We start from the raw sequence: 18,612 nt of genomic DNA, 5'->3' as shown, positions 1-18,612 counted from the left end.
AAACCTGCACACACCACACCACAGATGAACACTGTGCTTTCTCTGAGGAGAGCTTTTTTTGATCTACAGCCTCTTTCCTACTGGTATAAATCACAGCTGTTCTGAGAGTCTCTTTCAGGACAGGTTGCAAGTCTGCTTCCCAACACTCTGAATTTTCCTTATGATTCTCACATCTTCAGGGCCTGTTATTCTCCATATGCTATCAGCCCACCTTAAAGTTACACAGAGCTGCCCGATATTCTCTGTTTAAAGTTCAGTTTGTCTTCTGTTCAGGGCAATGTAGTTTTAAAGCAGAATTATGATAAATAGCAATTTTTTCAGTCCTGTTTTTTACATTTCTATCAGCATGCATGCTTACCTACAGAAAGCAAAATACCTGAAATAATAACCACTACAAAGGGAGGGGGACAGGGAACAGAAAAAGGAGAAAGATTTCTATATGTCATGGTTTAACCCAGCAGGTGGCTCAGCACCACACAGTCGTTTGCTCACTGCCCCCCTTCCCACTGGGATGGAGGAGACACTCTCATGGCTAGAGAAAAAACTTTTTACTTAAATAGCAAAAAGAAAAATCATTATGACTATATATATGTACTCAACAAGTGCTGCACAAGCAGTTAGTCACCACCCACTGACCAATGCCCATCTAGTCCCCACCATGTAGCAGAAGAGAGGGAGATGGACTCATCCCCTTCAAAGCTCCTTCAGTTTGATGCCAGCTGGTATAGAATATCCCCTAGGCCAGTTTAAGTCAGCTGTCCTAATTCTCCTAATTCTGTTCCTTCCCAGCTCCAGAGGTCCTTCACAGAGAATGGCCTTGGCTCTGTACAATGCTGCTTAGCAGCAGCTGTAAACACTAGTACATTATCAACACTGGTTTTGATTTTGTTCTAGAACCAAAACACACAATAACAGGCCCAGCTGAATTAAGATATCCCAGCTGAAACTAAGATGTGATAGAGGGTTGACTGCATGTTTTCATTCACAGCTTCTCCATTAAAAAAAAAAAATTTTCTTCTTCTTATGCTTTCTGATCTCTTTCCCAGATATATATTTCACTTAAGATTGGTGAAGGTTCATTTCTTCACAGAAAAATAGCATCTCAGTTCCCAGGTGCGCACACAGCACATATCTCCAAAAAAATATTACAACAGACTGCATGATATATCTGGAAAAACATTTTTAATACCTGAACATATAATTATAATTTAAAAATTTGTCAGAACAACATTCTCCTTACCTCACCTCTTCTGTCTTCCCCCCTTATTAGTTACCACGCCTAGAGGCAGCAGAGAACACCCTGAAGAGCCCAGCTTATGGCCATGCTTTATTTTTCTGCTTTATGGAATCTTATTTGACAAGTCCATCCTCTCAACTAAGAAAATCTGACAGACCTGTTTCAAGACCCAGCAATGCAACCCCAAACCATATTAATTAAAGCACTTGTTAGAGCCAGCAAGAACTCCTTTTAATTACTGCCAGACTCCCTGTGATCTCCCCTTGCAACTGAGTAAGGGGGAAAGCAGAGAATCATAGAATGGCCTGTGTTGAAAATGACTTCAAAGATCATCTAGTTTCAGCACTACCACTAGACCAGGCTGCCCAGAGCCACACCCAGCCTGGCCTTGAATCCCTCCAGGGATGGGGCATCCACAACCTCTCTGACCAATGTGAGAAACCCTATCATTAAGGGTTGACACAGCTCAACGGCCTGCCTGAGGAAGCAAGGATCCTATCTATATTCCATAACAAACACTGATCCAGCTATGAATTACCAATCTAGATATAAAAGTAACAGAAGCAAGACAAAGCAGCATTAGGAAAAACTTCAACCTGCAATCTTACAAGCAGAAAAGCTGCTGCACCATCTTATAAATGAAGCCAAAAAGGTAACTAATGTTTGTGCCCACCCCCCCCATGAGCTCTGTCCTCAAAATACAGCTGGGAATCTATGCCTGCCTACCTGCCCTTAACCACAAAAAGAGGTTTTTCTGAACAGTAACCATAGTAATACACCCAGGGCTTTCATCTGTTAAAAAAAAAAAAAAAAAAGAAAAAAAAAAGAAAGGAAACTGCATTTCATCACAACCAGATCGAGGATACCTTGTGAGAAGCAATGAACCTAGAAAAATGTCCTTTTTTTTTTAAAAAAAAAAAAAAAGTCATAATAATAATAATTTGGTAACATTAATCAGCCTCAACTTTTTATGTTAATAAATAATAATAAAAATACAGATCCCTTTAAGAGCACTGTAGGATCCTGAGAACTTCTAACTTTATCAGTCTTTCCCACAATGCACAATGGAACAAACAACAAAATTTGAGCGCAACTGTTTGTTACTCTCAGGCTGGAAGAAATGGTTATTTTCACATACAGCTAGATTATCTTTTCCGGGACAGTATCCTACACTAACTTCACATTGCCTGTTCTGAAAGTTTACGTATTGTAATCTTGCAACTTTCAGACAACTCTATCTACATATGTAAGCATTAACATTTCTATTTCACTGCCTTCCCTTACAAGCTATCTTTTTCCACTAGGAGAGGAGGTGGAAGTGAAGACTGGGAATTGTCACATTAGAAAGGCTTAAAAATACCATCTTAAAAAAAAAAAAAAAAAAAAGAAAAATCATAATGTTCACTACATGAAAAAACTTCAAATAAGACGAATACATTTTATTTAAATAAATGTGATTAGACTCAACAAGCAGCAGTCAGTTAATTTACTAAAAAAATAAGCAGTAACAACAAACTGAACTAAGCTTTTAAGTTCTGGACATTGAGATATTGTTGTATGCAGGTATCAGTCCTTCTGATTGCGCAAATTAAATCTCTCAGTTCAGATGAAAATAGACATTCGCATTTCCTCCACTACACTATGACAAAAAATGCTCTTAAGAACTGTTAAGAATGTTTTTTGATTAATCTCTTACTGTACCCAGCTTCAACAAGAGATGCTGGTCTCATGTGAACCAGCAGATTGAATCTAAGCAAACAGATGTCAGAAGAAAATTGCTGGCAGTCACATGATACCAAGACACGAGCAGCAGCAACCCCAATATACATTTAAAACCACCACCACCTGGTTAAGAGGACTTGAGTTTCCTTTTGTGTTTTATTAAAAATTGTACGAAAGGCATTATTCTTCACATGTAACACGAGATGCCACACGATGGCAGCAAGCACCAAGCTTTAGCCTTACCTGCACAGGGTCTTCACTTCCTGGCCTGAAGTCTTCTAGCTGCTGTACGTGCCATGCAGCCACACCATAGGGCTCTTCTGCAGTCCTGCAGTCCAGGGGATTTGCCCGTAACTGTTCTTTAAGCCACATTTGAGTCCTCACTGCTGGCTGTATGGGAGCTCCGCTCACAGCCTGTTGTCCCAAGGTTGCATATCTCTGTCCAAAAGCTTCACAACTGGCTGCCACAGGTTTGCTTTCTGGTAAGGCACTGTAGTTCAAGTCTAAGGCATGTCTCCTACTCGAGGAATCTGAAACAAAATCATCTTTGTTGCACGTTTCAAATTTGTATTTGCAGTCCAGTAGAGAAGACCGTTTTTTCCCTATTTCCTTGTCCTCAATTTTTAGCAACTCCATGCTATCATGCAAACAGTTTGGCCCATTTGTCCTTAATGGTGGTGACACAGCTTTGTCTGTACCAGCTCTGGAGTCCACTGAATGACTACTGCCATCCTGGCTGAAGGTGTTTGGTGAGCTGAGCTTAGACAAGGAGGACCATTTTCTTACAGGTCTTGCAGCTTTCATGTCAAGAGAATTGTCTAGGGCATCCGTATTTCTGCCTCCTCCTGACCGTACAAAGCTTGTACTCCACTTAGAGCCATCAGACTTGAAAACTTCCCTGTGTTTGGAAAGTGAAGAGCTGGCATTAGACGGCATCACATGGGCAGTGGGAATAGAAACCAGTGATCGGCTGGGCTTAAACGAGGATGTACCACTTGAAGTTGAATGATCTGGGAAGAAAGATTTATTACGTAAGTACAATACAAAATGAATACTAACACAGCACACAGAGGGCAAAACATCAACCTCAAGGTGAAATGCAAAAATAGCAGGAAATGGGTTTCTTGACAAAACAGGGTCTTCTGAAGCATTCAAGATTTCAATATGCTTTCATTCTCAAAATGCAATCTTTTCGAATTTACTTTGCTGGGAACTGCACTAAGGAGGTGGTAAGAGCAGCTCCAGACACACTTATCAGACTGTGGGCAGAGTGCAGTGTTTATTTCCCAACTTCAACATGCAAGGCAAGGCTTTTTTCCTTTCCCTCTGCAACTCAAAATAGTTTTAATGACACAAATGATAGAGGCAGCCCAATCCAGGATCTCCCCGATTTGTTTCTCTTCCAACACCCCTCCTCTCCTTCTTTGAGGGAACACAATGCACAGAATGCACTTTGTAAAACAAAACTGTTGAGACAAGGCAGATCAATAACAGCTTCTGGACAGTACTATGCATCCCTTTCAGATTTCACTATTTTCAACCTACATTTCCATCAGGTGATTTGATTTAAAAAAAAAAAAAAAAAAAAAGATTCTGAAAAAAAATATTATGTTCCTTTTAGGTTTTGTATTTTTTATAAATCCCAAACAGGACACAGCATAGGAACTGTGTTTAGCATAGTTTATTAAACGTATCTCAAACTGAAATATACCAAGAACAGAGAAATCAGAAAGATGATGCTCAGAAAGCGATAGAAGGGCAAAGATGATAAAGGTAAATGAGAGGTGACTGAGGACAGCCTGAGACCTCTCACATCCCCAGCAACAGGTGCTTCACATCACAGAACATGGACAACCAGAAATAAGCTCCTAATCCTCTCATTAGAGGATCAGCTCCCACCACATCACATGGCTACACCTTACCCAAGCTCATATGGCTTATTAGGTCTAAAGAAGATAAGAGAATTAAAGAGCTAATTTATTTATTCATTCAGGATTCTTTTTGCTCAGAGCAAGGCAGATGCAATCCTAATACTTCTCTTAAACCACACACACACACACACACACACACACACACACACACACACACTATATAAATCAACCAAGTGCTCTGAAATTACAGCTAGGATACCCAGCTTGATGGCTGCAGTAGGTTAGTATATATGATCTGTCAAAAAGCCAGAACATGTTACTAATTGTCTATGCTTTCCAATACACCATGCCACAGACAGGAAGACCAGCACTCGTACGTATCAAAATCAAAATCCCTTATCCCCAGCTTGGATTCTCCTCCCTCTTTGGGAGGAGACTTTTGACTCTGTGCACTTGCATCACAACACAAAATATCACAGCAATAAAGGCGCACTCCTCATCTCAGAGAAAAATGCATTATATTCCATAAAATAATAAACAGTTCCTTAACTGATACGCATACACATCTGACTCCTAAAGCAGCGAAGGCCACTAAGGAGGTGAAAATCTTTGCTGAAATCTTCATTACAGCCCCACCATAAATTTTCTCATTTTAAAGAGAAAGCTTATACGTTATCTCTCACCTCTACCCAGCTGCCTGTTTTCGCAGCAGTTACAGAATGTGGCCATCTTTAAGACTTCCACAGAATTGTCAGATTTGGTTGAAACAGACCAACAGTTTGAGAGCTACCCATAGGGCACTGAATGCCAAAAAAAAAAAAAAAAAATACAGTATGGTCATACTACAAAGAATGAGATGAATAAGCACTACCAGCTTTGCTACTTGATGCACAATGTTGCTAACAAATGTGAGAAACCACTATAAGCAAGACCAAAGCCCCTTTCCTCCCTGCACTTCATCCTTAAAATTCTGAATTACAGAGAAACATGGCTGTTTTCTGCCTTGACGCTGCTCAAGAAGTGGGACACAGCAAAAAAGACGGAATGCTATGCAATCCATTTAAAATTGAAGGAATCGTGGTTCTCTGGCCAAACAGCTGTCACAGCAGTGGAGACAGTGATACGCAACAGCAAGTTCCTACAACTGCGATGTGCCCACCACATGCAGCCAGTCTGCCTGCATCAGGCACAGAGAACATTACAATACAGAAAGACCTCTTTGACAGCGGAGATCTATGCTTTCTGCGCTTTAGGATATGTTGATATCTATGAGTAGGAATGTCACATCTGCCAGAGAATGGCAAGAGCTGAAACTCAACCTGTATGCTTATTCAAATACATTCTGTAACAAGATTACAGTAGTATTCAATATAGAGTTTTTGGTCTAAAATATAGATAATGCAATCTAGATACCAGCTTCAAACTAGAATTAAAACCAATAATAATTAAAAGTATATGCCTTCCTTCGCCTATTTTTACTGGTGTAATGAGCTACTCATACATCAAAAAAATTTGTTTTGCTTTCTTCTACTCTAAATTTAAAATCCCAAATTAGATCTAAATTTGTCTTCCACAACTTTACAAGTAGCCTCAAACTTGAAATACAACACGTACATCCATCAACAGCAGTTGGATGTATGTGACAATTTGTTTTGAAGTGAAACCTAGCAATTTTGCTTTCAAGTTGCCCTAATCGGTCTTCCCATTAACTCTCACTGAAACATATGAGAAAATTCACACATTTTCTTAGAGCATATTGCTCCAGTCTGCCTTGACTGCAGGCTCAGCTGGAAAGAACTGGTTTGCATTCTAAAACATCTCCTCATAGTACAAAAAACACAAAATTCAGAAATGCCATCAAAATGAAAGATAATTCAAAAGCATTGAAAAGCTTAGAAGATGTAATTACTCCTGCAGACATAGCAATAAGTTTACAGAGCCACTGACTGGCTGAGATAGGAAGTGACATCTGGATGCCATCTGTTCTAACGCTTGCTCAAGCAGGACACTTAGATGGGATGCCCAAGAGGCTGTCCAGACAAGTTCTGAAGATGTCCAAGAGAAGGAGACTCCACAGCCTCTCTGGGCAACATGTGCCAGTGTTGGGAAACTTTTCTTACTGCTTGAGTTAAAGAAAAATAAAAAATAAAAAATTCCTTCTCACCAAATCCTGCCAAAGACAACTTTGGCAAAAAGATTTTTCCCTCTCAGATGATAGAACTGTAGAATATCCTGAGTTGGAAGGGACCTGCAAGGATCATCAATTCAAACTCTTGGCTCCTCACAGGATGATCCAAAATTCAAACCATATTTTGGAAAGTGTTGTCCAAGAATAAGCAAAAGGAGTTATGAATGAACTACTGCTCTCTTCTCAGCATGGTTCAGCTTTTGCTGCATCAAGCCAGTTTTCATTTGAAGACTGTAAATGTATTTAAACACGATTTGTATACATCAAGAATCAGCTTTTCAATGCTTAAGATTGTTCTCATCAAGGAAAACTTGAAGAGATGGGAGAAAAAATAAAGCAAGTTGCTACTGGTTTTCCTTCGAACATTATCAAGATTAAAAATCAAAATTTGCTTTTTAATCATATCAATATACCTTTTTGTGCCTACCACAAAGCACCCAAGGCCACCCATTTAATTGGCATTGCATTTTAACCTTTGATACAATTGATCCTAAATCACAGTAACAAGAGTATTTTAGAAATTTGTTCTACAAGATTTCTACCACGTAGTTGCAGAAGAAGGGATCAAAAAGGGAACAACATTTCATATGGCCTTCCTACTACCCTTTGTTATACCTCTTAATTATCTTATTTCTGTATCCAGCATTGAAAAAACAATGCAAGAGAATCAATTCTGGTTTTCCAAAAAACCTAAATCACAGAAACTTCACTTAAATGGAAGCATGCATGGCAGAGACTTTCTTCTAGAGGAGTAGGAAAAAAGAAAAACCAAAAAACCAACCTTCCAACTTAACGGACTCTTCCTATTTATTTACATTTTCTTATACTTTTTTTGCTTTAAAACATCGTTAGTTCCATCTACATGTACCAGGCTTAGAAGAAAATCTCTGAAGCCATTTCTTAGGTCAGATTCATAACACAATCAATCAGCTACTTCAAATCCTAATCAGTTGCCCCAGTGGTCAGTCATAAAGCAAGAGAGGCAGAAAAGGTTTATTGTAACCCTGAAAACCTTCCCTGGCTGCAAAATGAAATCGGCACTTCATGAATGCCCATCTGCAAGATATACTTCTATATCTAACAGTTTTTTCATTTCTCCCAATATATCGCCCAACGATCAGCTAGTGATCAAAACCCAAAATGCTTATTATGCACATGTTGGTGGGATGCATGTGTATCTAATACCCTGGAAACAGAGACCTTCCTTGTGTGAAAGACTTTGAAATTTGATATTTTATCCAGGCTATAATTAGAAAACCCTGACCATGGAGAATAATGCCACTATTAGAAACAGATGACGTTCTCTTCCTTTTTGCTCCACTCCCTACCCCCCTACACACTGACGTAAACTACTCCAATCCAGGAATATAAACTAAAACATTATCATTAATTGAGCAGAAGGCAGATGGGGGAAGCCAAACCACTATTGTACATATTTACTTGCATCTGAGTGAGCTTCAGCGTAAAGAAGTTCTTAAGTTCAGTACAGGACGTTTGCCAAATTATTCCCTGTGGTGTAACTTAACTGCACGTACTTCAGCAGCAAGCCAGAGCAATTCCAGTGTCCAGCATACAACAATGATGTAGCCACAAATTTTCTGTGCAATGAGAGCATGTGGCTGCCTCCTGGAAATCTTTTCCTCAACAGCTGCTTTCACTGCTTTCAATAATGAGAACATCTAAAATCTCTTGGAAGTTGGTAAAAAAGAAAAAAAAAAAAAAAACAACACACAAACACCATGAGATGACATGCCATGCAAAGCAACGTTTATGCTACACCTGTGTTCCCACTAGCTACCCACTTAAATACGGGGCTAGCCTGGCTGCAGCACAGACAATCAGCTGAGCCAGCTGCAAGATCTCAACCTGGATCAACCCCTGGAAGCCAGAGGGTGCCTTTCCAGGCAGCAGTAGCCAGTCACAGGAATGGGGTGGTTTGTTTGCTTTTGAGTTTTTTTTTTTTTCCCTGCACAGAAATCCTCACCATTCCCCTCAAATGCCACTCATACTATATTTTCATACAGTAAACTTGAAATAAGAACCGAATGAATGGAGGAAGTCTCTGAAAATAAATCTCTTCCAAAGAATAAATAAACACAAGCATGTGTCACATAAAGCTGTGTCAGAAATGGAAGCTCTGCAGACTAGAGCGAACTGTTCCAGCATTTAACAAGTTCTGAATGAGAGAGTGGGCCTGAAATCCTCATCTATAAGCAAATCGTGTTTAGGAATTAAAGTGCTGGGCATGAACAAGAAGAAGAAAGAAAAAACAAAAAAAAAACTTGCTGCAGATAAAATATTTAACATGTTAATTGCATTAATTAGTATTAAAATAATACTGACTTAAAATACTAGTATGTAAAATACTAAAACACTTACTATCAGAAAGCCAAGTTGCTTGTGTCACATTTATGCCTGCAGGTGTGTAGCGTTTAGAAGCAAATTCACTTACTGGTATTGAAAAAAAAAAATAGCAAGTTTACTGGCTTCCAGCACCACCAGGTACTGCAGTGGCACAACACTTCTGTTTCACAGAAATGTATAGCAAACTCAGAACCAATTCTTCTACACTGAATCAATTAATAGGATTTTTTTTTTTGGTAGGATTTTTTGTAATCTGTCATGTACTACAAAAGTTGCACCTAAGAATTTGGTACTTCTATAACCCTTCTGGCAAACTTATCACCTCTTTGTTATGCAACAGAGAAGGCAAAATAGCAGAAATCCCACTTAGTGCATGAAGTGGGGTTAACACTCAACTTTCAAATAATTTGAAATCAGAGTGGGGGATACAAGTACATTCTGAAGTTTGGTTAATGATGCTTAACGCAGTAACTGATTTTCACTGAGCAAACAAAAAAGTTACACCTTGTCACTGAGCAGAATAAAGTTATTTACACATAGTGAAAATCTTTCATTCACATTTCCCTATTTTCATACACAGGAGAGTCCTCCTATCAGCATATCACAAAAGTTGCCTACCCTCATTCAGATTTCCCTACCTTTCCTCAGGACACATTACTGACAAGGAACGAGCTCTATAGAATCTACTTGACTTTCAATTTTAAGAGTGCAATCAGTTAAAGTAATTAGGGTACTGAAATACTTTCTGAAGTCCAGTCTTTGACGAACAGGGCAAAACAAATCCTCTTCAACTTTGGTTTATCTTTAAAAAAAAAAAAAAAAAAAAAAAAAGGCTGTCCCAAACTTGACAAGTCCTCCATGTACACCAAATCACATTTCCATCACACCTGAGATGCTAATCTCATTAGCAAAGCCATTAAGATTCCATGAACAAGGACAAGCAATTAAATGGTATAATGGGCCACACATAAAGACAACATTCATACGATCTTATCTGAGTAACACTAATCAAGTCTCTACATTTACAGTGGCCATTTCAAGAGCCAAAATTCCTAATTTCATCGCTTGAGTTAGATGACAAGGGAGGCAATGTAGCTTCTCAGACTTGCACATGTAAGCAAACCAGAACCAAAACAAAGCATAAGATGGAGAAAATGTCACTTTCAAACAAAACAAAACAAAAAAGCAAATATATCATCAGTTTAAAAACCACTGAGCAGAGACATGCCTGATAGAAAGTTAGTTTTCTCTTATGTTCCATTACAGTAAGATTTGAGGTTGAAGTTCCCAATTAAGTTAAAAGACACTTGGTCAAACAATCTGTCATCCAAACTACTCCTCATTAAAAAAAAAAACAACAAACAAACAAACAAAAACCAACCACACACATTCCCTTGAAACACAGAGTAAAATGATTCCCTTCCTCCTTACTGCTCCTGGCAGGAAGAACTATCACGTCTCAAATAACAAAAACGTTTCCACAAATAAAACAACAAAAATTTATAATGCTTTGTTATTAGCAGCAGTTAACTTCAGAGACTGTATCAAGCCACTGCAACAGAAAGAAACAAGGGAAAACAAATACAGACTTAACAACAAACAAGGCCAACAGATATGAGTCTATGAGTCACATAGTAAAGATCCTAGGATCTAATATAGTAAAACTTAGATTCTAACAAATGTTGAGGTGTATGCAGGCAGGGAGGAAAGAGACCAGAATAAAACCCTTAAGCCCTCAACATATCCCATATGCACCAAGCACACCCAGGCTACTTAAGGGATCTGAGTATAAATGATATTTTAAGACTCAATACAAAATAGTTCTGCCTACTAACATTTCTGTCAAGTGACAATTTGCCTAGCAATATCTAGGCTAATAATAATCAGCTATGGAGTCCTCAACTCCGGGAGAAATACATTTTCAAAGCAATGTGCATCTTCTTAAGTCAGATCTGAGTCAAAAAAATCCCACTCACATGAAGTTCACGTATGGAAAATGATTTAACATGTGAATGTAAAGGAGAGAAATGCTGTACAGAGATGGGATGCTGCCACTCTGAAACAAGGGCAGGTATCAAACTTGTGCAGCAAGGACAGCCTTAAAGTGCCACATTGCTCATAAAGCTGCAGGTGAAGCATGTTAGATTATTCAGCAGAGAGAAATAATTATAGCAGTCAATTACTGCAAGACTTTTTTCCTTACTATACTCAATTATTCTGTCATTGTTAGAGACGTGAAAATATGGATCCATTAGAAACCTATGAAAAAAATAGGCTAATATGATACTATATGGAAGGCTTTCTTTGTTTTGTTTTTACTGAACTACACAGACCATCTTATTAGAGATGGTGAAGAAAACACAAGGTAAGCCCATTTCAGGCACTGGAAATGAGGCATAAATAACTGCCATGGTACCAAGGTTGCAACAGTAATCCAAAATGAAAACTGGGCTTCCGAATCGGTTTGTCTGCTAAATTCATCTACAAAGGTTAGCCTAACCTACATAAAATATTTTTGAATTACAAAACTGAAAATGCTTGAATAGAAATGGGTCTTGAAAGAACCATCTTTCTCCCAAGATAGTATAAACTTTATTTATATGTTTTGTCACCTTATTTAAAAGAGTATCATACACCCCCAGTCCAATATAACCAAGATTCCTAAAGATGCAACATAAACAAGAATGCTCTGAATGCTTTGAACAATCTGCCTTCCCAGCAGTACCTGCCCCCACCATGAAAAGACACCTGTACCTCTTTGCCTACCAACTTTTAGCATTCAGCTCTTACGCTATTTTACTGCAGCACATGCACAGTTCAGAGCTGGGCTACAGGATAGTGCCGTGGGAGTACATGTAACAAACAACTGGCAATCACAAAATGGTTAAAAAAAAAAAAAGATAACATCTAAAATGTAGATGCCCAACATAAAGGAAAAGAAATGGAACAGAAGAGGAAAATCCTGCCTCATACTATCTAATCCTTCTTTTCCAGCAATCCAAAGCTATTTTTAAGCACCAGTTACGTAACTAAGTAGAACGATTTCTAGATTAACAGGTTCTATTTTTTCCCTCCTAGATAAGAGGATAAAACAGTGTTCTAGAACAGCAGCCACGTAATCAAGCAACTTCATTTTGCTGAAATGAAAGAATAAGTGGAAACTTCTGCCACAGGGTGTTGTGTTTTTTTTGTTTTTTTTTTTTTTTTTTTTTTTAAACTTAAAGTCCAGATGTTAACTTGCATTTGCCTTCTGTGAAGGCTGCCTAGCCTACAGCTTCCAATTCCATTTTCTTCAACGACAAGCAGTGAAGACACGCTGAAATCAAATATGCCCCTAGGAACATTCATTAAAAGCAATGGTTAAAGGGAAAAAAAAAATATGCTACAGATAACACAAGATATCTGTCCTTTATTTCGAATCGTCTAGATATTCATGCTACAAATACCATCCACCTCAACAGCTACCAGATAATCCCTCCGCTAGAGATACTTCAACTCCACGTGGAGAAGACTGTCCAAAACATGGAGTAACCAAGCCCACCTGAAAAAATCCACTGCTTCCCTCCAGGAAGAGAAAAACCCTAAACGTTTTCATCCTCTGTAAAAGAACATCATCAATGGGAACCTATCCCTCCACTTTCCTTTACCAACACAGGCAGAAGTCGTCCTTTCTCAATTCTAAAGGAAACTCATGTATGCTACTGCAACTCTAACTTATTCCAGGTCCCACCTCCAACACCAGCTCACTCACATGAGCTAATCTGATCCCTTACAGCACCAGAACTACCTCACCTCAGGCATGAAGAGAAAATGAAGTGCACGTGTGATGAAAAGGGACTTAAGGGACCAGAGCTGACCCTGAGCGTTCCCCCAAGTACTTTAATTCCACGCAGACAAGGCACTGCACATAGCAGCGTGCACACGATTCACATTTCTGTGATGCCCACTAACAACCTTCCTCCAAGCCCTCTATCTTCTTCACACACACTCTGAGGACTTGGTTTTGATTTCCTTAGAGAACAGTTGATATTTTGAGCCAATGTGAATAATACACAGATCAAATTAGCTATGTTAATTCAGAGACTATATTTAGAACTAAATCTTGCACTCTTAGGAGAATTTATGCACTGTAAAAAACAAGCCTCAGTCCAGAGAGGGACTATACTTGCTTTCATGTCCACCAAAGAAGTTACAAAATACACAGTTTCAGAGAAGAAAACCACTGCCATCTGAATACTATTTCCCTGAATCTTTCCATGATATAGGAATATATAAATGCATATCTTAATGGTTATCAGCATTTTCACCTGCTAGTAGACTGCACACAAAGCAAAGATGGTTATATAATCGGGTTTTACACACTGTCCCTCTGAACCTGTAAGTCACTGTTTCGGAAACATTCTGAAAATTCTAAGTCATTTGTGTCCTTCCAAAAGATCATCTGAAAGATCTGATTTCAACTATGAAGCATGCCTCAATAAACAGATACCAAATTAGGAAAGAATTGTATAAGTCTTTCACTGGCAATTCACTTAAAAAAAAACAAAACAACAACAAAAAAAACACATTAATTGCTTTCTACCACTGCCTATGCCAAAAAGATCAGTGCCATGACACATTCTAGAAAATTTCATGTATTAGCACACTAATTAATTAAAAGCAACAAACCCAACTAAATCACAAAAGCAAGAAAATATATGTCACAAACTACGACAAAAGCCTTAAAAGAATGTTTTTTATCCTGAAAAATATCTGACATCTTATGTACATGTCAGGCACCATTTGGTCCACCAAATCCATATTCCCTGGTACGAAACTCAGCACACACTGCAAATGACAAACAATCTCACATTACAACACCTGATCCCTTGCATAGAACAGAACTATAACCCTGATTTCTACAGTCAGTTAAGTAAAAAAAAAAAAAAAAAATGCTAAAGCATTCAAAACAGAGAAAAGACAATTCTCTCTTCTCCTCAGAAGAGTTCTGGGGTTTGCTCCATCATTCTAAAAAGAAATATAAAAAAAAATAATAATCAGATTGGTACTTCAATGTCTACCAGGATGGATTACCTACCACCTGAATGGCATGCTGGTTCAACATCAACATCCCTCCCTAAAGTACATCACTAGCATTATTAAAGATAGGTTTCAATTTAAACACAAGAACTGCAGACTTGCTTTAAGTGCTGCTATTAGACTTGTGAGTACGAAATTCAAAGTATTAAAGAATTCAAAGAAATGCAGTATTAAAACATGAGGGGTTTGCTGTTTATAAACTAACAAGCTTGAACAGCAGCAATCAAAACTAAGCTTTTCTTTATAAGATTTGATGATTACTTTCTCTCTACAGACACGAAAATTAGAAGACAGTGTTTGCCCATCCATTTTGTTTTCCAGTGTGCACAGCTGTGAGTACTGAGACAGAGGTGGAGACTAGAGAATGTTTCAATTGCTGCCTCTGATAATGGAAAGAATTTAGTGTTTATAAGTTTATTTCCAGTTGTTGGCTCATACATTAGGGTATTTATAGTACTCATCACTGTGGTATCCAAGCACATTAGCAGAGTGCTTTGACCCATGCAAAACAATGTAAGACTGCTTCCCCTCTGCTCTCCAACCTACTAGGAAACACCTTAGTTTTGGTATTACAATCATAGCATGGTCAAAAATGAAAACCAGAGCTCTTAAAAAGCTAGACTCAATTTCAGATTTGCTTTTTTAAATATGATAAATAAACGCAGGGAGTAAAGTACATCATAAAAACTAATGTGGGATAAAACAGCTTATCGGGACCTGCTCTCTATTTCAGAGTCAGCTCCATAACCACTAGCTCACAGACTCCGAATTATCTACTTATAACAACTATTCCAAAACATATATGTAATTCTGTCTAATAATGTTAGTTATTAAAGTCTTCTTTCACTCCAGAGAAACACAAAAGAGCCATTTTGCGCAATGCAGTATGTATGTTTTCCAGTGTTACTTAATAGTACCAGTAAATCCCTAACATAGCAAATTGTAATGGCATTTAGCCCACATCCAAGCTACCACGATGAAATCTGAAACTCCGCAGAGGGTAGCAATTTTAGAAGCCACATACAGATCTTCCCATCATCACTCAAGTGGTGGAAGGCTATTAATGCACTTCAGCTTTAAAGAGGTCGACACAAATGATTTTAGAGAAATCAAAACTAGCATGCTTCACATTCTATAAAATACTTGTAAAATAAATAAATAAATCAATCAACCAAAGCTCAATTCCCTTTCAAGTCTTGGGCAATTGTAGGCAGATTAGGCCCAATTATAATACTGAAATATTGGAGCACTGGAAACAGCGTACCTATTGACAATAAAATTGTAAATGTTGAATGCAAGAATGGCTTCTTAACAAAAAACAGAAAGTAATTTTTACACTGTGTTTCTGTACTGCAGTTAAATTGAAAGATTTTAATTTATATTCTCATTTATTGTAGGCTAAAGAGATATGTGATGTTATGAAAAAAAAGTACAATATCTTTGTTATAAAGGCATACAAACTCTCCTTGCCTATATTCATAAATGTATCTATACAAGTGCATACAGAAAAGAAATGAAGTAACTTAACCGGCCTAAAATTCAGCCAGTTTCAGAGGAAAAAAAAAAAATCCATAATTCCCTAAATCTCTCAGTTCTCTAAACCTGAAACACAGAACTCAACCAAATTTGTCAGACTCTTTATCAAGTCCTACAGTTACACCACAGGCAACAATATCCACCCATTTAAGAAAACGGCTAAATAACATTTTTCAACTTTTACAGTAAATGAAGGCTACACTATTCCCATGGGCATATGAACTTCTCAGAAGACTTCATAAACAAGAACCCTTGCCAGAAAGTCACATTTTATTATTTCTGCTAGACAATGCTACCTGCCAGAATTAAGTATATGTTCATTTATATCCCTAGGATCCCTTCCAACTCTGAATTTCCATTTCAATCAAAAATTTCAGAAGTACACATTTAAGAGCTTCTGGGTTTTTTGCAATCTTCAGCTCTCTCCAAGATAACCCATCCTGATTTCCGCTGAAACATTAGAGATCCTGCCCTTCTACCCTGTGCTGGCGAGGCCTCACCTGAAGGTACTGCATCCACACATTGAGTCCTCAGTACAGGAGAGACACAGACCTAATGCAGTGCATCCTGAGAAGGGCCACAAAATGATATGCAGAGTGGAACACCTCTTCTATGAGGACACGCTGAGAGAGCTGGGGCTGTTTGGCTGGGAGAAGAGAAGGCTCTGAGGTGACCTGATAGCAGCCTTTCAGTATCTAAAGGGGAGGTACAGGAAAGAAGGGGACAAACTCTTTAGGCAGGTCTGTGATGACTGAACAAAGGGAAATGGTTTCAAGCTTAAAAAGGGTAGATTTAGGTTGGATATAATGAAAAAGTCTTACAGTAAGAGTGGTGACGCACTAGAAAAGGTTGCCCAGAAATGTGGTTGGTGCCCCATCCCTGGAGATTTCCAAGTCAAGGGTGGATGAAGCCCTGGGCAACCTGATCTAGCTGTGCACGTCCCTGTTTTTTGCAGGGGTGTTGACTAAATGACCTTTAAAGGTTCCTTCCAGTTCTAAGGATTCTACAATTCTATGAAAAGCAACATGAGAAGTCATGGCAAAGACCATAAAACCAGAAGTCTGGCCAGAACCAATCTTCACATTTTTTCTTTAATAAATGACCACTGAACGAATGGCAAAGTAGAAACTGGAGCAGTTCACTTCAAATATATTTTTAATTCACTTTTTGAGCTAACTAAAACTAGAATTTGCCACCATTTTCAACAGCAAAGAATGAATAAATGCAGATAGTCCATAGCGAGAAAGAAGAGAATGCTTCTAGCTACACCAATTCTCAAAGGAAAAGCTTGATCTGACAGCATCCCTGATCCATTTAAGAATTTCCTTCGCAGCATTTGTATGTAAGTTAGAACAGTAAGCATAATCCTATCCAGAATCTCTAAACATTTCTACAGTAGAAGTTATAAACGGGAAAGCTGAAAACCTCCTGCTACTTCATACAAAAAAAAGTTTATATTAGCCTAGAAAAATTCTTCTATTTACAAATACAAAATATTTTTAGCTATTGACACTGATAGGCTAAGCTGTGATAGAAAAGCATGTGCCACTAAGAGTTTATCATAGCTCCTACAACTTTTATATTTATTTTTAAACTCTGTTTTATACTTACAGAGGTAATGCTTAAACCAGCCCATAGTTCTGTCCAGTAAAAGAATAAATAAAACCAGAAGAAGAAGAAAAAAAAAAAAAAGGCAGATAGTTGTATTTACCACTACTATAAACAATAATAATAATAATAATAATAATAATAATAATAATCCAGCAAATCATCACGAGAGAAAAGAAAAATATTGTAAGGTAAGGATCACAAATAGGGAGATACATTTATGGATAATCATTTCTTACAAATTTTTGTAAATATAAACACCTGATAGGTGTATTTCACTTTTATTGTACTTTTTCTTCCTTCTGCATCTGAAGGAACAGCAACAGGGAGAAGTACCAAGAGAAGAGGGTGCAAGTCCTGAACCGCAGAGCAAACAAGAAGAAACTGACCTTAAAATTAGAACTTTTTCTTCCACATCTTTTTTTTTTTTTAAAGAACACAGGTTCCTATTAACCCAGTGGAAATAGACTGTTAGTGTATGCTTGTCAGTCTGATCCTCCACCATCTTAACAGTATCACTCAAGGATGTTAAAAAACCTGGATTTCTTTTAAAACTACTAGCTATTCTGCATGGGATTAAAAAATACAGTAAAATGCAAACTCAATCTACAATCTTCTTTATCAAATCAAGATCCCCTTTATGGAAAACACTGTTATGTATCTGCACCATTGACGAAACATAGAAAAAGCTGCATGAAAAACTATTATGCTGGGATTATGTGTTCGCATTACAAGTAATAGATTTCAACGGTTTTCTAGCCAATAATCTTTCTCGCTCTAAAAATACACAGCTTTACCTATGCATCTAGATTGTTTGTTTTTAAAATCTCCACGTTGGTAAGATCAGAAAAAAGCAGTATGTATACACAGAAGATAATCTCCAGATGTACACAATTAATATTTTTGCACAGGGTTGCTTTGAAGGGTTTCTCTGTAGAGAAGGCTAGAAAATGCATTTAAAAGCTGCTCATTACATAAATTCGTATCTGTTTTCATAAGCAGAACAA

The 18,612-nt window shown here is 37.9% G+C and overlaps 1 protein-coding gene across 5 annotated transcripts in view; it reads right to left on the bottom strand.

The window, feature by feature from the left end:
• The window catches only part of CEP85L (centrosomal protein 85L), a 139,925-nt gene that overhangs the window by 66,173 nt on the left and 55,140 nt on the right, over positions 1-18,612 (bottom strand). For all 5 annotated transcript variants that reach the window (XM_085217409.1, XM_085217408.1, XM_085217411.1 and 2 more), the window contains one exon: positions 3,203-3,969. In XM_085217409.1, the coding sequence (XP_085073535.1) occupies positions 3,203-3,969 (767 nt within the window). The remainder of the gene's footprint in view (positions 1-3,202; positions 3,970-18,612) is intronic.

This window comes from Meleagris gallopavo, chromosome 2 (assembly GCF_905368555.1).
Source record: "Meleagris gallopavo chromosome 2, MGAL_WU_HG_1.1, whole genome shotgun sequence".
Classification (NCBI taxonomy): Eukaryota; Metazoa; Chordata; class Aves; order Galliformes; family Phasianidae; genus Meleagris; species Meleagris gallopavo.
The sequence above is the reverse complement of the archived record's forward strand: the minus strand, read 5'-3'. Positions and strand labels throughout refer to the sequence as shown.